General features: G+C 33.9%; 1 protein-coding gene across 1 annotated transcript in view; it reads right to left on the bottom strand.

The window, feature by feature from the left end:
• The window catches only part of ADAM2 (ADAM metallopeptidase domain 2), a 108,036-nt gene that overhangs the window by 3,818 nt on the left and 78,678 nt on the right, over positions 1-25,540 (bottom strand). Inside the window, exons 14-17 of the mRNA XM_036011101.1 lie at positions 20,076-20,259; positions 6,970-7,044; positions 6,621-6,753; positions 1,097-1,256 (exon numbers count right to left, since the gene is read on the bottom strand). Of these exons, the coding sequence (XP_035866994.1) occupies positions 1,097-1,256; positions 6,621-6,753; positions 6,970-7,044; positions 20,076-20,259 (552 nt within the window). The remainder of the gene's footprint in view (positions 1-1,096; positions 1,257-6,620; positions 6,754-6,969; positions 7,045-20,075; positions 20,260-25,540) is intronic.

Genomic DNA, 25,540 nt, shown 5'->3' with positions numbered 1-25,540 from the left:
AGTGGAGACTATAGGGTTTTCTATGTACACTATCATGGCATCTGAAAACAGTGACAATTTTACTTTCTTCTTTCCAATTTGAATGCCTTTCATTTCTTTTTCTTGTCTGATTGCTGTGGCTAGGACTTCCAATACTGTGTTGAATAGGAGTGGGGCAAGTGGACAACCTTCTCTTGTTCCTTATCTTGGTGAGAAAGCTTTTAGTTTTTGCCCATTGAGTATGATGTTGGCTGTAGGTTTCTCATACATGGCCAAATAGAAATTATTTTATATCAATTTTCCTGAAAAGATTTAAACTGATTTTAATATTTATTTTTATTTTTGAAGCATGCTTTCAGATATTTCTAAACTTTTTATTGAAAAGTTATTTGTTTTGTTTTTTCTGTAGGTTAGCCATGGCTATGATCTAGATTTTTTAGTCTTACTATTATTTTATATTAATTTTTAATTGTTTCCACTTCCACTTCTGGTGGCTTATTTTTCAGTTTATTGAACTACATATAAGGCTACCTATTCTCATGGATTTCCCTGGTATTTTTTTTAAAGATTTTATTCATTTATTTTTAGAGAGAGAGAGAGGGAGGGAGGGAGGGAGAGAGAGAGAGAGAGAGAGAGAGAGAAACATCAATGTGTGGTTGCTGGGGGTTATGGCCTGCAACCTAGGAATGTACCCTGGCTGGGAATCGAACCTGGGACACTTTGGTTCCCAGCCCGCGCTCAACCCACTGAGCTACGCCAGCCAGGGCTTCTCTGGTATTTTTTAATAAAACAGTGCATGAAAAACATTTTGAAATATATAAATATTAAAAATAAAGTAGTAATGCTTAATATACATTCAGTAATAAGATTAAATAATAAAAAGAGGTAAACATTAACTAGAAATCATTTTCACTTAATTTTACCCTTAACAGAGTCCAAGATGTTATAAGATTAAAATTGCTGACAGTTTAGCATATTAAGTACTGAATTTCAATATAAAGATAAAATTAAATATGAATTATTACTGGTAACATTATCACAGTGTTACTTAATAATAAATTTCTATGGGCATCAACAGCTATAAAATTAATGAATCTTAAATATAAAATCAATGTACTCATCGCTTGTATACTCCTCAGTTTTCCACTTTTTCCTTTGCAAATAAACTTTTACCAGGGTTACGATCATTACAGAGAGAATAATGGCAAAAGGAATGAGTAGGAAAAATGGCCATCTTGTAGGTCTGGAAGGGTAAGCATTCTTAATATAATGTCTTTCTAGGAAAGAAAACATCAGTGATTTAAAAGTAATTACAAGGAACATAGCAAAGATATTTCTGTATTTTAATATAACTACTAGAGTAAAAAATATTAACTATTTAATAATTTTATAATTAACATTTTAATAAAATAGATAAGTTGACAGCGTAAGTGCCCAAAGACACTCTTCTAACTCATAATAATAGTTATATCCCTTACTTTTGATTGAGAACCTTCTATTTCATGTAGTCTCTTTTCAGAACTCTCTGATAATATAGATAAAAAAATTAATGTGTGATCCTTGTAAAAGCTGAGCTTTTCTCAATTTCTATATTTAATAACAAATATGGTACATTTAATAAAATTTTAGTAAAGTCAAAATTATCTTTTCTTTTTGCATTGATATATATTTTCATATTTTATCCAAGAAATTATTGCTAATCTGAAGATCACGTAAAAATTTCCCTGTGTTTCTTTCAAGATTTATAGTATTAGCATCTTCCTTTAGATCTATGATCTATCCTATGAATTATTACATAAGTTGTGATTTTTGAGGTTCTTTGGCCTTATGTGGGTATCCAATTGTTACAGTACAATGCCTTGAACTGTCTTTCCTTCCCCATTAAACTATCTTTGTACTTTTCTTGAAAAATTGATTAACCTTATTCATATTATGGGTAAATTTCTTGGTCCCCTATTCTGTTGATCTACTTGTATATCCTTTACAAATGCCACACTGTTTTGATTTATGTAACTATATATACAATCTACACTATATTAAATTCAATATAAGACAACAAGGCAAATAGCCTGAGTTGTCTTCTTTGTCATTCTTTTTCAGGGTTGTTTGGCTCTTCTAGTCTCTCTTTGTTTTTTAGAATCAAATTGTTAATATCTAAAAAGTTGCATGCTTTTATAATTTCTTAAATCCGTAGATTTAATTTGGTGATAATTGAAATTTTAGCAATAATAAGCCTTCCAGTAGGCAAATATGGTATATTTCTCCATTTACTTATATGTTTAACATTTACCTCCATTTTGTTTTAGCTTCAGTGTAAAGGTCCTACACACCTTTTGTTAGATATATTCTTAATATTTTATATTTTTACAGTATTATAAATGATACTGATATTGATTTCCATTTACTGCTGCTATTATATAATAATGCTATTGATTTTTTAATATTTTTCCTTTGAACTTTCAAAAATATTTATTTCTTGTGCAAGTGTGTTTATAGATTTGTAGGACTTTCTATGTAATTAACCTTATCATCTACAAACTCACTTAATTCTTTCCAATTTTTATATACCTGATTTGTTGTGTTTACTTTTTGTTGTTGTTATTTATTGCACTGTCTAGGACTTTTGGTAAAATGTTGACTATACCTCATAAGAGTAGGCTTTATTCCCTTATAAATATTTTGGAAAAAACAATGTACTTCATTATAAAATACATTAACTATGTTTTTTTGTTGATGCTTTTTACCAGATTGATGAAGTTTACCTAGGTTAGTAGTTTACTGGTTAGTAGGTGGAGGGATCAAGCCCAAAATAAAAAGGATTCATGGACATGGTCAACTGTAGTAATTGCGGGGGTGGAGAAAGATGAAAGAGAGTCCACAGAAGATAAATGGTAATGGAAAAATATAATAAATAAAACTTTAAAATGAACATTACTGAACACCCTTTTGTGTTAGGTGCTATTCCAGGCACGGGGGATATAAAAATATGAATCAGTCATAGCCTATGCCTTCAAAACCAATTACAGTACATTAGAAAGCTATGTTTTTTAAAACAATGTGGCAAGAAGTCCTTCAGGCTGTAGGAGAGCTGCCTGGGTAGGGTTCAATGGCATGTAGAAGATGTGCTTTGGTGTGAGTGCTTAGTGCATGCCCCTTTCCAGAGAACTTCCCGCTTCAGGCAGAGTTGGGCAAAAGCAGTGATTTCTGTAATGTGAGACCCTGCCCTGTGACCACTGGTTATTGGGCCAGAATTGACACCCATTCTAAGCCATACTTTTCCCCCAGGAATTAAATTAGTAACTACAGATGTCAGTATCTTCTGGAAGCAATAAGAAGTTGGAACAGAAACATGTTATGGTTTGAATGTTCGTGTGCCCATGCACCCCGCAAAGAAATTGATGAATAGGTGGTGAATTTTGTCAAATTATTTTTCTGCATCAAATGAAAAAATTATGTACTTTAAAAAGTTTGTCAATTTAGTGAATTGTTCTTGATTGACTTTCAAATGATAAGTTTTGCTTTATGATAACCTTACAAAGTCTGCACTATTATCCTTTAAAGATATATATAGCTACATACATGAAGTACCATATTTTTTGGTAAGATGCACATCCCCCCTGCCAAATTTTGGAGGAATAATGGTTGTTAATGCTGCTGTTGAGTTCTGTTTGCATTTACATTGGTGAAATATTATGTTATTTATGTTATTAAATATTTTACCACATTTTTACTTCAAATTTTTTTCCTATTTTCCTTCTCCAAAACCTAGGTGTGTCTTATGGTCTGAAAAATATGGGTAATATTTTTTAGAACATTTACATCTACATTCATAAAAGAAATTATTCTGTAATTTTTTAAACTTCCTTGTCTGGATTTGGCACCAGGTCATGTTTTCCTCCTGCAATGAGGTGACAAGAGTCCTTTGCCACTGTTTCATAAAATGGTATGTCTTTTGTGAAAAACATTAATGGGGTTAATATGTATTTTTACCATCTAGACTTATAATTTTGTTTATATTTGCTGGTGGTGATTTTTTAAAAAATATAAATCTATAGATCGAAGCAGTTTTGACTTCTAGTTTTTTGATAATACCCTTTAATTTATAATTCCTTTTTCATTAAAAGTAGCCCCCCTTTTTTTTTCAAAATATTTTATTTATTTTTAGAGAGAGGGGAGGTTGGGAGAGAAACATCAGTGTTTCTCTCATGTGCCCCCTACTGGGGACCTGGCCCACAACCCAGGCATGTGCCCTGAGTGGGAATTGAACTGGTGACCTTTTGGTTTGCAGGCCTGCACTCAATCCACTGAGCCACACCAGCCAGGACAAGAATAACCCTTCTTATATCCGAGTAGCTTCTTTCCCAAAATTGGAACTCAAAGAGCATATGTGCTATTGAGATCACTTTCAATTATGAGCTGAGGTAGTTTCTTTAAAAATGTGTGAGTTTCTTGTATATAAAATAAAAGTACACTCCAGGGAGCAGTTTGAGATCTTGCTCTCCAGCATATGTTGTCAGTTTGGCTCAAATAAACACTTATAAAAAATTTTATAAAAATTTAAGACAATGATGATGATGATATAAACCCCATTAAATAAAGGCCATACTCACACTCTCTTTGAGATAAGCCTTTTTCTATATTGGGCTGATGAGGTTGCCCTGGAACAACATATTTAAGATTCTTAGTAGCCTTTTTGTTTGAGAGTTTTTATAAGATATTCCAACGCAATACTTATTGCTAGAAGGGATTTTGTTTAGATGAAGATATCTAAGATACATCACTTTTTAAGTTTTTTGAGGTTTTCATAGAGGGCTTTAGAGTCACATGCTTGATTTAATGTTTTTCTGAGATCAAATTCTATTGTTTAATATCTTAAATTTGGCTGTTAGACATTTATCACTTCAAGAAATTTTTTCTGGAACAGACTGGGAATAATAACTACTTTCATTTTCAAGCCAAAAAAAATTAGGTCTTTTACATTTACTCTACATTTTACTTAAACTGAACTATTTCTTTATTAATTTTTACCACCTTCTTCTATTTAATCATAGATGTCAATAATTTAAGTCACCTACCTGGAAATCTTTATAATCTACCTGAAAATCTTGCCATCAAGAATCATGGACTCTACTTTCCACATTATCACAGGAAGTGATGATGCCAAGTAACTCACCACTTCATAATAAAACTCACTTTTCCAACTTCTAATAACATGCCTTTGAATTGCTCACCAACTGTCTTCTCAAGACAATGTTATTGTATACCAATAGTCTTCAACAGTTTCCTAGAGATCTTTCTACCATACAGCATCCAATTCCAAGGATGGAATTGGACACTCACACACATATATATGTACATATATACATATATATATATATATATATATATATATATATATATATATATATATGAGAGAGAGCATGCTGGGTAAGAAACTACCCACAAATTTAGTAACTTACAATAATAATTTAAAATTGATAATTTTGTGGGTCATCAGTTTGGGGAGGGCTTAGTTGTATAATTATGTTCTTGTGTTTCACTGTAGTCAAATTTCATACAGAGCAGATGAGTTTCAATACAATAAGTGTTCTGGTATGGAGAGTTCCAAGAATTACTAATCTAAAAGACCCAGTCATAATCTGCAGAAAGGCCATGGAAGTCCCATAATCTCACTTCTGTAATTTTTATTGACTAATCATATCACTAAGGTCAGTCTGGATTCTATGAAAGGAGTAATCTTCTGAGTTCTTAGGGGAAATGGCATGTGTGTGCATGAACAGAAGCAATTGATAACAGCTGATTTGAACATAAGCTACTACAAGTTAATTGTTACTCCTAAAATGGAAACAGCTTGATAATGCTTAAATATGTTATAATTTAGTAATCTATTGCCATATGACCTTAAACAAGGGAATGAATGTGGAAATCTTAAGAACTACCTCTGGCTCAAAATCTGGAAAAACCTGCTTTAATTATATGCAAATTCACATTTTTATTAAAAAGAAGTCAGGCCCTAACCATGAACAAAAAACTGTAGGAAACTACATCTCCCAAGCTCCTTGACTTTCTGTCTTCCAGTTAGATTTAGCCAATGGGAGGCACTGGATGAAATTCGGAGCGTCAGAATAGTAAGATATTCATGGAATTTGTCCTTCTGTTCAATGCTCATTACCTCTACATCCCATGCTGAACAGTACCTATCCCTGTGGTCTAGGTACATGGCTCAGACTCTGATCTCAGAAATACCACCTCTTTTCATTGTCCCACCAGACCCAAGAAGTGATAATGAATTCCTGCTGTTGCTAATCTCTGGTTTGCTTCACGATTCTCTAATTGGTTCTTATCTCTGCCATTATATCTTACCTGATGCTTTATATTAAATTTCTTCTTTGTAAAAGACTAAAGTGATTTTTATCTTTCTGCCTGGCCCCCGCTGACCTGTCTCATCTACAATATAAGTTAAATATGTTCTATTACATTACTCTTTGTAATAGAAACATATATTAAATAGCTATATATGATTTATTATTTGATGTCCAAACATGACCTAAATATAAATTGGTAGACAAAATAGTATTTTTTTAATTTAATAAATGAAAACATTGTTTTAATTATGTTTCCAATTTGTTACTAACACTTACCAGGATTGCGGGATTCTGCAGGTGGAAAATTGCCACTATTAATACTGCCTCCAGGCCATGAATCTTTATGAGTGTTGCAATTTGGAGGTAAATAGCCCGGGCTACAGTGACAGTTTTTTGCATTGTTGCATACCTGAAAATGGGAGAAATGTCACCTTATAACATAAATAGCCCAAAATTTGGGGGGTTCAAGTAGAATTTTAGAATTATACTGAAGTCAGATAAGGCTGAGTTTCTTAATGTGGCCTATGAGCATACGTGAGTCTTGTGTGTGTGTTTAGTTGCGTGTGTGCTTCCCTAGGATTGCTCTCAATGATTTCTGTTCTTGCATCACAGTACTGGTACTTACACCGTTAGAGCTGCATTTTTGTGGAGTACAGTCATAACCCAAGTAATTACTTCCACACTCCTTATTCTTGCACACCTAAAAAGAGAAAAAGCCTAAGTGAACTGAAATGTCATCTGTATTTGGCATCTAATTAAGAGGTACTGATTTAACAATAAATACTAATATACTAATAATATGTGGTTAATTTATAGTGCTACTATCTTTAGCACTAGATATGACTCTGATTATTTGAGAGTAAACAAAACAATAAAAGCTACTTCCCTGCTTCATTGGAATGGAAAGTACAGGCATAAAATAAATAAAATCAAAGATTAACATGTGATAATTAGTATAATAAAAAATAGTTGTATGAAAAAATAAAATACAAGGAATTTATCTAATATTCAAGAACAGTAAAATCTTCTTATTGAACCTTCACATTGAACACAACTTAATAAAGCATAGCAATGAAAGATAGGTACTTAAAGGGAAAGAAAAAATATTTTAAATGACCCTACATTGGAAATGGCATGGAACTTTTGAAAAGTGTTAAGGGCAATGTAACTGTTATGCAGAAAACAATCATTAGATCACTAACTAACTAAATCTTTGAGTTCTATATTGTGCTTTGCCCTAAGAACACAAAAAATTCATATTGTTCATATTGTGGTAAAAGATATAGAAACACACACACAAACAAAAAAACCTAAGTGATTTGAGAGAAGTTGTTATGGCAGGATTGTGTAGGACCTTTTGATTTTAATCAGAAAGATGTCCTATAATCTATAAGCAATTGGTTTTATTAAGAGATTTAATTGAAAGATAAGAAGTTCATAAGAGTAGATTTCAGAAAGGAGGATGGAAAGGCAAAAGAAAAAGTAGAGAGATAAATTAGAATGCCATTCCAGGAAAATGATAATCATAGAGTGAAAGTGAGCAGTAGTAGTTTAGATAGAAACCTGTAGTTGTATTTGAAATATAGATAAAAAGTTTAATCCATCTAAGTGTAGTGACAGATAGTACATGGAGGAGGAAAACATAGATGGGTCAATGACAACAGTTTCTGGCTTGTCTAACTCTGTTGGTTGTAGCACAATTAACTGACATAGAGAAAGCTAAGCATAAAGCTCAAATGTTTAGAATATTATTTTTAAGACTTCTGTCAACTGGTAATATGAAATAATACAATGCTTCAAAAATTTTAAAAATGTTTATTGTACTTGTAGAAACCCTTAGAGTAACTTATAATAGGCAAAATAACTTTTTGAAAAAGTTTCTAAGTAATATTGGTAATACTTCTTTGGGATTCTTAACTCTTGAAATATACATGACTGTAATATACTAATTTTTAAGGTCACAGAGTGAATCTGTTCACATAGGTTTTGCTAAACATTACTGAGTATGGGAAAATACATTATTGATATTGTCTGAAATTATGGCAATATATACCTCTGTTTATATAGTTAGGTTATTTTGTGTGATTGTGGTAATAGTCTAAAAGTTCTAGCTCTAGATACAGACTAGTGCTGCTACAGTTAGAAATATATCTGTCCATCCTGGCTGGTGTAGCTCAGTAGATTGAGCACCGGCCTGCAAACCAAAGGGTCGCCAGTTTGATTCCCAGTCAGGGCACATTGCCTGGGTTGCATGCCAAGTCCCTGGTGGGGGTTGCGCAAGAGGCAACCACACATTGATATTTTTCTCCCTCTCTTTCTGTCTCCCTTCTCCTCTCTCTAAAAACAAGTAAATAAGATCTTAAGAAAAAAAGAAATATATCTATTCTTTCAGAATGATCCTGTAACACCTAACTAGAACTTGGGCAGAGGAGTTAGATATATAATTTGCAGAACTGTTGTTCAGAAGAAAATAAACCTAATTCTCAGAACTGTTAAATAAATCCTTTGAGCCAGGCTAGAAAGAAGTTGAGAAGGGATTATTGTTATTGTTGGTATTGTTTCTGTGCAATGAAATTACTTTTTTCTCATTTAACATGCTTACTTTTGTTGCTCCATGCAGGAAGGCTAAGGAGAAACACCATCCAAAGTAGGAATCTAGCTACAAAACCACATAAATTATTTATCTCCACTAAGAATATTATAGAAAAATACGGTTCTTCACCAAGCTCTTTGCTACAGATTTTTTTTTTTTATTTGCTATGAGGTAAGAAAGATAGTGCATCTTGTTATTCCTGTCACTTGGCTAGAATAGGTTTCTGTAGAAACCTTCTTATGTGGAGAACCTAAAATAGTGAATAAAACAACAAAAAAGGTGTATATATTATTTTATAAAAAAATATGTGGTTGTTACTAGAGATAAAGTAAAAGTTATTTTAAGCTCAGAAAAAGTGAGGCAATGTGATCTCTCCATAGAATGAAAGGCTGAAGCCAGCATTACTCCAGTGGCCACCAGTGACCAAACACATAGGATTTAAATGATCATGTGCACCCTACAACAGTGATACTTATAAGCAGGTTTTACCTAATCCTGGAAAAAGATAATCTGAAGAGTGAAATTAGTAAAATAGTTTACTAGGAAGCCCCAAGTTCTGTTCTTCCTTGGAAATATTTTTTAAAAGAAAGAAAGGAAGGAAGGGAGGGAAGGAGAGAGGGAAAGAGGGAGGGGAGAGAGGAAGGAAAGAGGGAAGGAAGGAAGAAATAAGGGAGGAAAAAGGAACAAAAGCAACTCATAGGAGCTCTGGAAGCAGTCTATAGTCTAAGGCAACCCAAGCAAATCCCCATGAAGAGAAAGCCAAAATGCTAGACAAGTTTGTGGCTTTATGCTCACCTTTGCCTCATTCCTTCCCTGGTATGGTACAGTCTTGGTCTGAAGACAGCAGCAATTCCCAATTCTCCCCTGGCCCCTTAAACTCATGGGAGCAGAGAGACTGCATTTTCAACATTGCAACTTGACTGAGAAGTTCCTGAAGGACTTGCCTTAATTTACTTAACTTAAATCTTAGATGGAAAGAGGCAATGGACACTGCTCAAGAAAGCCAAACAGAAACTAAGACTACAGATATCTGGGGCAAGATATTATGGGTGGAGATGTACAATAGACCATCTAAGCCCCAAAGAAATGCTGGCATGAGACTGTTTGGAAAGAATAAGACATTTAAAAACATCATTGAATGTGGGAAATCAAAAAAGCCTCACGGAGGCCCTGGAAAGAGACACATCACAAAAGATACCAGAAGACTGTGAGTTTTCTCTCAGGCTGATTGCAAGGCTCAGAGGTCCCCAGCAAATTAATAAAGAACTGCCCCTGCACAGAGCCAGTCTGAAACACTGGGAGAAGTGACTATTGCATCCTTTAAATACATCTCATTTAAAGGATGAAAATAAAGTGACAGATTTTTTTTTTTTAAAGTGACTGTACTAGTGCTAAAGAAGCTAAATGAAAACATGGATAAAGGATGAAAGGAAATCAGAAAAATGACAATATCAACAAAGATATATAGCAATCAAAGCAAATTAATATGCTAAAAAATACGATGCAGGCATACCTCGTTTTATTGTGCTCATTTATTGCACTTTACAGAATCCATGGGTTTTTTTTTTTTACAAATTGAAGGTCTGTGGCAACCTTGTGTTGACCAAATCTGTTCGCACATTTTTTCCAATAGCATTTGCTCATTTTGTGTCTCTGTGTCACATTTCAGTAATTTTCACAATATTTCATACTTTTTCATGATTATATTTGTTATGGTGATCTGTGATCAGTGGCTTTTGATGTTACCATTGCAATTGTTTTGGAGTGCCAGAAGCCATGCTTATATAAGATGGTGAATGTAATCAATAAATGTTGTGTGTGTTCTAACTGCTCTAGTCTACTGTTTCCCCCCCTCACTCCTTCTCCTCAAGCACCCCTATATTCTGAGACACAACAAAATATATTTATATTTGGCAAATGAATAACCCTATAATGGCCTCTGTGTGTTAAAGTGAAAGGAAGAGTCTCACATCTCTCACTTTAAATCAAAAGCTAAAAATAATCAAGCATAGTGAAGAAGCCATATCAAAAGCTGATATAGGGCAAAGACTAGGCCTCTTGTACCAGAGTTAGTGAAGCTGTGAATGCAAAAGAAAAGTTCTGGAAGGCAGTTATAAGTACTATTCCAGTGAACACATGAATGATGAGAAAGCAATAAAGTCTTACTAATGTGGAAAAAGTTTTAGTGGTATGGATAGAAGGTCAAACAAGCCACCACATTCCCTTAAGCCAAAGCATAATTTAGAGCAAGGACCTAACTCTCTTCAATTCTGTGAAGGCTGAGAGAGGTAAGGAAGCAACAGAAAAGAAGTGTGAAGCTAGAAAAGGTTGGTTAATGAGGGTTAAAGAAATAAGCATTCTCCATAACATCAAAGTACATGGTAAAACAGCAAGTGCTGATACAGAAGCTGCAGCAAGTTAGCCAGAAGAACTAGCTAAAATAATTAATGAAGGTGGCTAAACTAAACAACAGATTTTCAGTGTAAATGATGCAACCTTAAATTGAAAGAAGAAGTCACCTGGGACTTTCATAGTCAATGCCTGGCTTCAAAACTTCAAAGCACAGTTGGCTCTCTTATTATGGGCTAATAAAGCAGTTGGTGACTAATTTGAAACCAGTGCTCAATCACCATTCCAAAAATCCTAGGACATTAAAGAATCATGTTAAAGATACTATATCTTTGCTCTATAAATGGAACAACAAAGCCTGACAACAGCACATCTGTTTACAATATGGTATACTAAATATTTTAAGCCCACTGTTGAGACTTAGTGCTCAGAAAAAAAAAATTCTTTAAAAACATTACTGCTCAATGACAATGCATCTGGTCACCCAAGAACTCTGATGAAGATGTACAATGAGATTAATGTTTTTCCATGCTTGTGATATCCATTTACAGCACACAGATCAAGTCTTATTATTTAAGAAATACATTTTGAAAAGCTATAGATGTTATAATAGTGATTCCTCTGGTGGACCTAGGCAAAGTAAATTGAAAATCCTTCTGGAAAGGGTTTACCATTGTAGATGCCATTGAGAACACTTGTGATTCATGGAAAGAGGTCAAAATATCAACATTAAGAGGATTTTGAAAGAAGTTGATCCCAACCCTCAGGGATGACTGAGAGGTTCAAGGCTTCAGTGGAGGAAGCAACTGCAGATGTGGTAGAAATAGCAAGAGAACTGGAATTAGAAGTGGAGCCTGAAGATGTGACTGATTTGTTGCAATCATGATAAAATTTTAAAGGATGAAATATTGCTTCTTATGAATGAACAAAGAAAGGAAGTGGCTTGTTGCAATGAAATGTACTCCAGGTGAAGATGCTATGAAGATTGTTGAAGTGACAACAAAAGATTTAGAATATTACATCAACTTAGCTGATACAGCAGCACAGTTTGAGAGGACTGACTCCAATTTTCAAAGTTTTGTTGGTAAAATGCTACCTAATAGGATGACATGATGCAAAGAAATTGTTCATGAAAGGAAGAGTCAACTGATGAAGCTATCTTCATTGTCTTGTTTTAGGAAATTGTCACAGCCACCCCAACATGCAAAATTATCATTTTAGTCAGCAGCCATCAACATCAAGACAAGACCCTTTACTGTCAAAAAGATTATGACTTGCTGAAGACTCAGGTGATGGTTAGCATTTTTTAGTAATAAAATACTTTTAGTTAACATATGAGAATTTTTTATTATGCAACATAATCAGTTGTATTTCTAAATACTAATAGTGTACATTTTGAAAACTAAATTAAGTAAACAGTTCTCTTTATGACAGCATCAAGAAGAATAAAATACTTATGAATAAACTTTATCAAGGAATTAAACAAGTTGTACACTGAAAACTATAAAACATTCCTGAAAGATGTTAAAGAAGACACAAATAGAAAGATATCCCATGTTCATGCACTGAAGATTTAATATTGTCAAATGGTCAGTATAACCCAAAGAAGCCTGCAGATTCAGCACAACCCTATAAAATATCAAAGCTTTTTTTACAGAAATAGAAATAGGTTGCAAAACAACTTTTTTAAAAAATGGACATCCAATTATTGATTTCAAACTTACTAAAAAAGCTATAGTATTCAAAGCAGTGTGGTACTTACATAAAGATAGACATATGAATCAGTGGAGAAGAACAAAGAACTCAGATGTAAAGCCTTTAAGATATGATCAAATGATTTTTAATAAGGTTGTCACAAAAATTCATACTAAATATTCACATACGAAAGAATGAACTTGGACCTTTAATTTATAGCATATATGAAAATTAATGCAAAATGGATCCTAGACCTAAACATAAGATCTTAAACTATAAAACTCCTAGGAAAAAACAGGGTAATTGACATGGAATTTGGCAATAATTTCACAGATATAACACAAAAGACATAGGAAGAAAGACAAAAATAGATAAACTATTTCATCTAAATAAAAAACTTTCATGCATCAAAGAACTCAATGAAGTTAAAGGCATCCCATAGAATGAGAGAAAATATTTGAAAATCATATATCTAGTTAAGGATTAATATCTAGTATAAATGAAGAACTCCTATATCTCAACAACTCAATTTTTTTTAAACAATGGGCACAGGATGTGCTTAAACATTTTTTTCAAAGAAGAAATGTAAATGTCTAATAAGCATATGGAGATATGAGCAGTGTCACTAGTCCTTAGAGAAATAAAAATAAAAGTTGATATTGAGATACCACTTTAACCCATTAGAAGAGCTATTAGAAATAAATACAACAAATAAATATTGGTGAGGATATGGAGAAATTGTAATTCTTGGGCACTGATGGTGCAAATGAAAAGAAGTGAAAAACAGTATAAGAATTTCTCAAGAACTAAACAGAATTGCTGTATGATCCAGCAATTTTACCTCAAGGTATATAATCAAAACATTTGAAACAAGGACCTGAACATAAATTTGTACATCAATGAAAACAGCAACAATATTTATAACAGCTAAAATGTAGAAATAAATCAAATGTCCACTGACAAATAATAGATATATAACATATGATATAAACAGCAAATGGAATACTATTCAGCCTTAAGGAGGAAAGATATTTTGATACAAGCAACAACATAGATTAATTTGAAAACATTATAGCAAACGAAATAAGTCAGACTCAAAAGGACAAATATTGCATGATTCTAATTTTATGAGGTATCTTAGATATTGAAATTTATAGAAGCAGAAAGTAAAATAGTGATTACCAGGGGCTATGGGAAGGGGTCACTGGGAAGTTATAGTCTGATGTATACAGAGTTTCTGTTTGGAATGATAAAAATGTTCTGGAGAAATACAGTAAAGATAGTTGCACAAAAATGTGGACATACTTGTGTTCCTGAATTGTACACTTAAAAATGGTTAGAGTGGTAAATTTTATGTTATACATGTTTTAACATAAAAACAGTATTTTATATTCAGTGCTTTATACATGAGGATAAGAGGTAACATCAACAAACTCATGCTGTAGGAGCAATACAGTTCATTCTTGAACAACTCAGAGCTAGAGGCACTGACTCTCTTGCAGTTGAAAATTAGGGTTTACAATAATCAACCATAAGTGTAAATGGATTAAATGCTCCAATTAAAAGACATAGGGTAGTTGAAAGGATAAGAAAACATAACCTGCACATATGCTGTCTACAAGAGACCTACCTCAGAATGAAAGACCTACACAGACTAAAAGTGAAGGGTTGGAAAAAATATTCCAAGCAAACAAACAGGAAAAACCCCTTGGTAGCAATACTTCCACCAGACAAAATGGACTTCAAAACAAAGGACATAAAAAAAGATCCAGAAGGTAACTTCATAATACTCAAGGGAAGAATCCATCAAGAAGGCATAAATATTGTAAACATATATACACCCAACACAGGAACACTCAGATATATAAGAAAAACCTTGGAAGACTTCAAGAAACACATAGACGGCAACATAGTTATAGTAGGGGATTTTAACACCCCGCTGTCAACAAAGGATAGATCCTCCAAACAAAATGTCAACAAGGATATTGTGGAACAGAAAGGCACATTAGATGAAATGGACTTAACTAATATAAATAAACGCTTTCATCCCAAAGAAGCAAAATACACATTGTTTGCAAATGCACGTGGAATATTTTCAAAGACTGACCACATGAAAAGATACAAAACAGGCCTCAACAAATTCAAGAAAATTTAAATCATATCAAGCATTTTCTCAGATCACAAGGGTTTGAAATTAGAAACCAACCTCAAGGAAAAAGCTCAAAAACACTCAAACTCATGGAGACTGAATAGTGTGTTATTAAACAATGAATGGGTTAATAATGAGATCAAGGAAGAAATAAAAAAGTTTCTGGAAACAATTGAAAATTAATACACAATAGTCCCAAACCTATGTGACACAGTGAAGGCAGATTGAGAGTGAAATTTATAGCAATACAGGCTTACCTAAAAAAGAAACATTTCAAATAAACATCCTAACCCTACATCTGCAAGAACTGGAGGAACAAGAACAAACAAAGCCCAGAGTGAGTAGAAGGAAGGAAATAATGAAGATCAGAGAATTAAATGACATAGAGACTAAAAGAACAATTCAAAAGATCAGTAAATCCAGGAGCTGGTTCTTTGAAAAGATAAACAAGATTGACAAGCCTTTAACCAGACTCATCAAGAAAAAAAGAGAGAGGACCCAAATAAACACAATCAGAAATGAAAGAGGAGAGATTACAATTCATACCACAGAAATACAAAGGATCATAAGAAATTACTGCAAACAATTATATGCCAAGAAATTTGAAAGCCTGGGTGAAATGGACAAATTTATAGAAAAATGTAATATTCCAAAACTGAATCAAGAAGAAGCAGAAAGCCTGAACAGACCAATAACAGCTGGTGAAATTGAAGCAGTAATCAAAAAACTCCCAACACACAAAAGCCCTGGACCAGATGGTTTCTAGGAGAATTTTACAAAACATTTAAGGAAGAGCTAACCCCTATCCTTCTCAGACTATTCTGAAAAATCCAAGAAGAGGGAAGACTACCCTACTCTTTTTATGAAACCAGCATCATCCTAATCTCAAAACCAGACAAAGACACAACAAACAAAGAAAACTACAGGCCAATATCACTGATCAACATATATGCTGAAATCCTCAACAAAATATTGGCAAAACACATCCAGCAATACATCAAAAAGACCATACACCATGATCAAGTGGAATTCATCCCAGAGATGCAAGGATCGTAAATATTCACAAATCAATAAACATAATATATCATGTAAACAAAAGGAAAGAAAAATCACATGATCATATCCATACATGCAGAAAAAGCATTTGATAAGGTACAGAACCCATTTATAATATAAACACTCAGCAAAGTGGGAGTAGAGGGACCATACCTGAACACAATAAAGGCCATATATGAAAAACCTATAACCAACATCATACTCAACAGGCAAAAAGAAAAAGCTTTCCTAGTAAGATCAGGAACAAGACAAGAATGTTTGCTTTCACCACCTTTATTCAACATAGTATTAGAAGTCCTAGCCACAGCAATCAGACAAGAAAAAGCAATAAAAGGCATTCAAAGTGGAGAGAAAGAAGTAAAACTGTCACTGTTTGCAGATGACATGATAGTGTACTATAGTGTATGATAGGGTAGGAATCCCTGTAGATTCCACCAAAAAGCTACTTGCTCTAATAAGTGAATTTGGCAAAGCAGCAGGATGCAAAGTCAATATTCAGAAATTGAAGGCATTTTTGTATACTAACAACAAAATGAGAGAAACAGAAATCAGAAAAAAATCCCATTTGCTATAGCAACAAGAAACATAAAGTACCTCAGCCAAGGAGATAAAAGATCTGTACTCAGGACACTACACAACACTGAAGAAAGAAATTAAGGACCACACAAATACATGGAAGCATATACCATGTTCACGAATTGGAAGAATTAATGTCATCAAAATGTCCATACTAACAAAAGTAATCTCTAGATTCAATGCAATCTCTATTAAAATACTAATGACATATATCACAGATAGAGAACACTTCAAAAATTTATATGGAATCATAAATGATCCTGAATAGCACATAAATTTTGAGAAAGATGAACAAAGGAGGAGGGATCACCATACCTGACATCAAACTATATTACAAGGCCATGGTAATCAAAAGAGTGGTACTGGTATAAAAACAGACACAAAGATCAATGGAACAGAATAGAGAGCCCAGAAATAAACCCATGTCTATATGGTCAATTAATATTTGACAAAGGGAGTGGAAGCATAAATTGGTGTAAAAATAGCCTCTTCAACAAATGGTGTTGGGAGACCTGGACAGATACATGCAACAAAATGAAACACGACCACCAACTTACACCATACACAAAAATAAACTTAAGATAGATAAAAGACTTAAATATAAGTCAAGATAACATAAAAGTCTAGAGGAGAACATAGGCAGGAAAATTTCAGATATTCCACACAGAAATATTTTCACTGATATGTCCCCTAGAGCAAGGGACATAAAGGAAAGAATAAACAAATAGGACTTCATCATAATAAAAACCTTCTACATGGCTAAAGAAAACACTAGCAAAATGAAAAGAGAACCAACTGTATGGAAAAACATATTTGCCAATGATATCTCAGACAAGAGTGTGAACTCCAAAATATATAAAGAACTCACACAAGTCCATTCCAAGAAGACAAACAGTCCAATTAAAAAATGGGCAAAGGACCTGAACAGATATTTCTCCAAAGAGGACATACAGAGGACCCAGAGACATATGAAAAATTGCTGAGCATCAGTAGTCATCAGAGAGATGGCAAATTAAAAACTCAATGATATTTCACTTCACACCTGTCAGAGTGGCTATCATAAACAAATCAACAAACAATAAGTGCTGGTAAGGCTGTGGAGAAAAGGGAACCCTAGTGCATTGTTGAGGGGAGTGCAGACTAGTGCAGCTACTATAGAAAACAGTATGGAATTTCCTCAAAAAACTGAAAAAGGAACTGCTATTTGAACCAGCAATTCCACTGCTGTGATTATACCATAAGAATCCTGACACATGAATTAAAAAGAACCTATGCACTCCAGTATTCACTGCAGCACAATTTACAGTAGCCAAATGCTGGAAACGATCTAGATGCCCATCAGTAAATGAGTGGATCAAAAAACTGTGGTACATTTACACAATGGAATACTACACAGCAGAAAGAAAGAAGGACCTCCTACCCTTTGGGATAGCTTAGATGGATCTGGAAAGCATAATGCTAAGTGAAATAACCCAGGCAGTGAAAGACAAATACCAGATTATCTCACCTATAAGTGGAACCTAATCAACAAAGCAACCAAGCAAGCAAAATATAGTCACACACATTGAAATAAAGAACAAATTGACAGTAACCAGAAGGGAGGTGGAAAGGGATAATGGTGAAACAAGGGAAAGGGTCACCAAGGAACATGTATCAAGGACCCATGGACAAAACCTAAGGGAGGAAGGATTGAGGGTGGGAGCGGGGGTGGGTGGGGTGGGCAAAAGTGGTGGCAGGAAAATGGAGACAGCTATACTTGAACAACAATTTAAAAAAAAAGAAAATTAGGTTCTATCTTTTGACTCCCTCAAAATTAACTATAGTCAGCCCTTGGTACCTAAAGAATATTGGTTCTAAAATCTCTGTGGATACCAAAATCAATAGATGCTCAAGTTCCTTATGTAAAATAGTATAGAACAATGCATACCTTCAGCCCTCCACATTTGCACTTTTCCAGCTGTTCAAAAATACTGTTTTCAATCGCCCATTAGTTGAATCCATAGGTGGGAAACCCATGGAAATGGAGAGCTGACTGTATTTATTTTAAAACTCTGCATATGTATAAATTCAAACCTGTGTTGTTTGAAGACCTACTGTACATATTATTATCCCCATCAGACAAGGGGATTCTGAAAAATTATGTATTAAATTCTTTAGTACATGAGGAATATACAATTTGAATGAATATGCTTGGTTTCCATGGTTGAAATACTTGTACAGTAAATTTCATAAAAAGAAGCTTATTACAAAGTGTTTTAAGTGATTCAGTTTTGTGTAAGAGCTAGGGATGACAACTTTTCTTTTACTTTTTTTTACTTCCTAATTTTTAAATGAAGATTAGTAAAGTTAGGTTTTGATAAAATTTTAGTATGACAAATATTTCAATAATTATCAGGTAAAAATAATCTATTTTAAACATGTATACATGCATAGTGATTTAAACTAAAATGTGAAAAAATATGAGATTTCATTTATACCTAGTTACAACCAAAACATAAAATTTTTACAAAAAAAACCCATTTTATAAAAATTACTACAAAAAAAATCTTGTGCTCCCAAGTCAATTATATTTTGCCTTTCCCTCTGTTCTTCATTAAGTAATTTAATATATTATGTTTTATTAGACTAAAGAGACTTTGTACCTAAAAATTGAGACATGAGTATAATTTAAACTTCAGTTTTGTTGTGTATTTATATATATATACATCAGTGACATGAATTTCACAGGGGAAATATCTAGGAAGACAGAAATGTTGATGCATATTAATATGTATGTGGAATAATAAAATAAAATCAGATAATAGAATGGGATGTTCTTGTAAGAATATGTAGTAAGAATATCCAGATAAGTATATGCATGGGGCAGAGAGAGAGACTGAAGGTTCTAAAAATAGAGTACTTACACCTCAGATATGTGCCTTCAATTAATTTTCTCTTAACTGTATGTATTCTTTATTCATCACTAAAATGGACATACATTATGTAACAGCTATTTTAAAGAAATTATATAAAAATAATTCATGACATTAAAAGTACTATGTAATATAATTTAACAAAACACAGGAATAAACACTGATTTTCAAATCAGTGAATATACATCATTTCTATGAAAAAAAGCCAATAAAATATTCCTGGTGATATCATCTATGCATGAATGCAGATTAATTTTTCTTTTCAAGATTTTTCTTTTAAAAATTTTCTACTTTCTTATTTTTGAAATTGAATGTGCACTTAAATTATGAGGCAGATACAAAACAAGCAATTAAAATTAGAGCATAAATTAGAAAGTCATTGGGAATGAAAGACAACATACCTGATCTTGACCACAAACAGTTCCATCTTTTACCCACATGTTTTCGATGTTTGCATTACCTGTTGGGTACTCCACTGAGAGGCAGATTTTTCCATTTACATTAGTATAAGTTGTAGTGGCACTTGGAATAAAAAGTACATTTTCTCGTTCATAGTTACATATTACTTTTCCACACCGTGTATCTCTATAATTTACCAATACATGAAAATCATTAGTTTAAAATACAGAGAAATATTAGAATAGCATCTAAAGCAAAGACTTAAATAAAGCATTCAAGTTTTGAAAAAGATGTATGCAATTAATTATGAAACACCAAAAAAACCAGCCTTGCCTGTATTGTTAATAACTTAACATTTTTAATAATTATGAACTACTTCCTCGTTAGCCTGAAAACTTTTTTCATAGTGATTACTTCACTGTTTTTGATTTTTAGACATAATCAATTTCCAGTTTACACTATCTTAAAAAATTAGTAAAGCTTATCTAATTATCAGTTTTACTTGATTTCCTTTTCAGTTTTTTCTAAACATAATACTACTCTCAGCATTATGAGTCAAGACTTTTAAGAACCACACTCCAGAAATATTATATGTAATAAACATTAATATAAAACTATATCACAATAACATTGTAAACCCCCAAGAGTCATAAAAGTAACTGGAAAATTTAAAAAGCATTAATAAGAAACAAACAATAATACAACTTATGTTGGATTTTCCAAGAGAAATAATGGAAACCAGAAGATTATTGAATGGCAGATTCAAAGCTGAAACAAGCTGTCTACTCTCTTCCCATTCTATATGCAGAGAAAATGTATTTCAAAATGAAATGTGGCATTTTCAAATAATAATTAAGAAAAACTTTCATCGTAGTACTGGTGTAAAATGTAAACTGAGTTCTTCCCATTGTGGAGTTGATCCTATATGTAACTTTTATAAATATATATATATAGAGAGATGGCTTTAATATATATAAATATATAGTTTTAATATGATTAAAAAGGTCTCTTTCCATTCTTAGTTATATGAGAGTGTTTATCATGGGTCATTGCTACATTTTTTGATAAACCAGACACAAAATAAAGAAAATTATGTAGATAAATCTAAATTAAGGGACTGTGGGGGAGAAAAAGATATAGGTTAAGTCATCTCCCCCTCAAACAAGTATAAAATTGGGCAAAGTTGTCCAAACAACCATTTCAGGGCTATGAAAACCGGTTAAAAGCAAACAACAAATTGAGAAGCATTTATTAAAAGCTGCTATAAAATCAGGTAAGAAGAGCGAGAGGCTGTGGTCTTCTTGCCTGTCTGCTTGCATCGTCTCTCCTAGCTCCATGGATGCTGTCATTTGACCAGGGCACTCTTTGGCCATGAAAACCAATATGTTTAATATCAGAGTGGTTGTTCTTGATTTGGTGCAGAGGACAGGAAAAAAAGAGCTCACCCAGTAGCATTTTGAGTAAAAATAGAAAACTTGGTAGGGAATCAAGGTAAAAACAGCATCACTTTTAGCCTGAGGTTGAGGTTTCAATAGGGGTCAGTGATAGACCAATCAGAATTTAAGTGTAATCCTGGAAATGAGAGCTCCAAAAAGGGTGATGGTAAACTTTCTTCACATCACATTCCTAGTTGACTGGAAGGCTATATGCTGAGGAGACTTGCAAAAGATAGATTTGGAAGTAACACCAAATGAAACTTAAAATCTGCCTCCATCTAAATGTGCTCCCCAATTCACAAACAGAGCCATCTCTCTCTCTGTCACTCTCTCTCTCTCAAATACACACACACAACACACAATGTCAAATGGCTTCAGTCATAAATTCTATACGAATTCTACACAAACTTTTTAGGAAATACTAAGGGTAAAACACTTTCCAACTCATTCTGTGAGGCATGTATTATTCTGATATCAAATACAAGCAAAGTCATCACATCATTAATAAACATAGATGCATAAAAATTTAACAAATATTAACAAACCAAATCTAGAATTATAGAAAAGTGATTACATGCTATTACTAAGTGGGAATTAACCAGGAATGCAGGATTAAGGTTAATATCTAAAAGATTCTAATTTGTAGAATATAAAGAAAAAAATGTATATTCACAGAAAAAGCATTCCATAAAATCTGGTAATGATCCATGGTACACATTCTCATCGAACCAGAAATAGAAAGGAAGCTCCTCAGTCTGATAGACCTGTATGTGTAACTCACTAGTATTACCATGGTTCAAGTTGAAAGACTGAATATCACCCTTTAATCAGACTCAAGACAAACATTTCTGTTTTCTCACTTTTATGCAATGGGACAAAGATTTCTTAGGTATCGTATCAAAGCCATGATCTGTAAAAACATAAATGAATAAATTGGACTTTATCTAAATTAAAATATTTTTCTCTCCAAAAGAAGTCATCAGGGAAAGAAGAAAGGACAGTCAAAAGAAAATATTTATAATTCATATATTGACAAAGATTATATTCAAAATACATAAACTACTTTTACAATTCAATAAAAACAACAGAATCTAATTAAAAAATGGACTACAGATTTCCCAAGATATTTCACCAAAGAAGATATGCAAGTACTTAATAATCACATGAAAGAGTAGTCATTGCATAAATCAAGGTAAATGCAAATTAAAACCAGAACTGCATACGTCTTTATCATGGCACACACAAAAAAAGCAAAAAGCAAGCAAGAAAAAAAATTGAAATGTAGAAAAGCTGGAACTCTCATGTATTATTAATGGAAATGTAAAGTGGTATAGTCATTCTGGACAATATTATATTTGGGCAGTAAAAACATATACTTGCCAAATGACCCAGAAATTCCACTTCTAAGTATACATCCAAGTGAAATTAAAAAAAATGTATGTGGTAGACTTCTGGACAAGATGGCAGCATATGTAAACAAGGCTTGCCTCTTTGCACAACCATATCAAAATTACAACTAAATTATAGACCAACTATCACTCATAATCAGAAGATATGAAGTTGAATGGAAGTCTGACAACTACAGAATTAGAGAAACTGTGTCCATCTAGACTGGTAGAAGGGGTGGAAATGTAGAACAGACTGGCCTTATATCCATGTGTGATGAATAAAAATTCAGGAAGGATATCTCAGGAGTGAGCAGACCCAGCCCCATACCAAGCCCCCAAGCACAGGGTTCCAGTGCCAGGAAGATAAGTACCCATAACTTATGGCTGCAAAAACCATCAGGGACTGAGTTAGTGGAAGAAACTTCTCGAGTCCCAAGCAGTTCCTCTTAAAGAACCCACATACAAACTTACTCTGACTAATTCCCTTTGAGCTCCAACACCAGGGTAGCAGCTGGAAGGGCACCACCAGTGGCATACAGGGAGGAACCAAAGTGTCTGGCATCAAGGTGAGAGCTGGGGGACAACTTTCTCCTAGACAGAAAGGTAAACAGACCTGCAGAACTGGCATCCAGGTGGCATATCTGAGAGTCCATCAACCTGGCTAACACTATTTGCTATACCCTGAAGACATCTTGAGGCTCCACTCCACCTAACTTACAGTGGTGACCAGTGGCTTTCCATATGAGTGGCTGGTCTTGGCTCTCATTTCACAACTTCCTAAATCCTTTCAAGCAAGCAATAGCCCGCCTCAGTGAGCCCCCAGCCCCTGTACCTCTTGCTAAGCGGCCCCAGGCATGGCACTAGAAGAAGCCAGCCTAGATTCAAGCATGGTTTTGCCTGGGAATCTTCAAACCCAGCATAAGTAGCGGCCATCTTGGACTGCTCTGTAGCTCAGACAGGATGGCCCCAAACAAAACACAGGTTGGGACTGACCTTGGCCTGCACCAATCAAGAAGGCCCAGGGCCTGTTCACCCAGGGGACAGTTTCAGACCACATCAGAGCACTACCACCCTGCCACTGCACAGCTGATCCTCCACAGAGGGAGGAGGTTGGTGGTCAGTGGTCACAGCCACTCCTTGCAACTGACTGTCCTGAGTAAATCCCTCCCATTTTCATGGCAACAGTAACCAAGGCTAAACCATAAGAGGAGGGTATATTCACCCCACACAAAGGGCACACCTCAACTACCCAGCTTGGGTGAAAGGGGAGGCAGTGCCACTGGACCCTACAGGACACCTACTATATTAGGACAGCTAGCAAGACAGGTAGTCATAGCAGATCTACCTAATACATAAAAACAAACACAGGGAGGCTGTCAAAATGAGGAGACAAAGAAACACGGCCCAAATGAAAGAACAGATCATAATTCCAGAAAATGAACTAAACAAAATGGAGATAAGCAGTCTATCAGATGCAGAGTGCAAAACACTGGTTATAAAAATGCTCAAGAAACTTAGTGAGGCCCTAAACAGCATAAGAAAAGATCCAATTAGAAATGAAAGATATACTAATTGAAAAAAGAACAATTTACAGGGAAACAACAGTAGACTGAATGAAGCCAAGAGTCGAATCATAATTTGGAACATAAGGAAGCAAAAAACAACCATTCAGAGCAACAAGAAGAAAAAAGAATTAAAAATATGAGGATAATATAAACAACCTCTGGGACACCCTCACTGTTTCAATATTCACATCATAGAGGTGCCAGAAGGTGAAGAGAAAGAGCAAGAAGTTAGAAATCTATTTGAAAAAATAATGAAAGAAAACTTCACTAATTTGGTGAAGGAAATAGACATACAAGTTCAGGAAGCACAGAGAATCCCAAATAAGATGGAAGCAAAGAAGCCCATTCCAAGATATATCGTAATTAACATGACAAAGGTTAAAGATAAAGAGACAATCTTAAAAGCAGCAAGAGAAAAGAAGTTAGTTCCTACAGGGAAGTACTGTCAGCTGATTTCTTAAAAGAAAGTGAAGCATCATCCAGTGAGAGGTCTCCAGCATGAAACTTCGCAAACCACTGTTGATACATTTGATCAGCCACAGCACTTTCTCCATCTACTGCACTCTTTTTTGTGTGTTTCAGTTGTGTTTTTACCTTTCTTGAAATAAAAAGCATAATATGCCAAAAATGTTGCTTATTTTCTTCTATTGTCAATATTAAAATGGCTCCACAAAAATTCATCAATTTTGATGTTTTTTTAAACGCATGCTGATATGACAGCTGTTACAATACAATCTAACACAATTGTTTCTAGTGAATTTCAAGAAAATTAAGTGCCACGAGAGCCATCTGAAGAAAAAAAAAACAAATGAACTTTTTGGTTAACCCAATACATTTATCAATTGAACACTCAGTATTGTTAAGATGACAACTCAGCACATACACACAGAGACCACTCCAACGCAAGTACAAGGGATGAAATCTACTGAGTAAGGTCTATGAATTTACCAGTTCCAATTTCATGGTTTTGATATTGTACTACAGATAAATATAATAAGATGTTACCATTTGGGGAAACCAACTAAAGGGTACAGGGGTCCTCTGTATTCTTTATATATTATTTTTGCAACTTTTGGTG

The sequence above is a fragment of the Phyllostomus discolor genome, chromosome 11 (assembly GCF_004126475.2).
Source record: "Phyllostomus discolor isolate MPI-MPIP mPhyDis1 chromosome 11, mPhyDis1.pri.v3, whole genome shotgun sequence".
Classification (NCBI taxonomy): domain Eukaryota; kingdom Metazoa; phylum Chordata; class Mammalia; order Chiroptera; family Phyllostomidae; genus Phyllostomus; species Phyllostomus discolor.
Note: the sequence above shows the minus strand (reverse complement) of the source record. Positions and strands in the feature narration are given on the sequence as shown.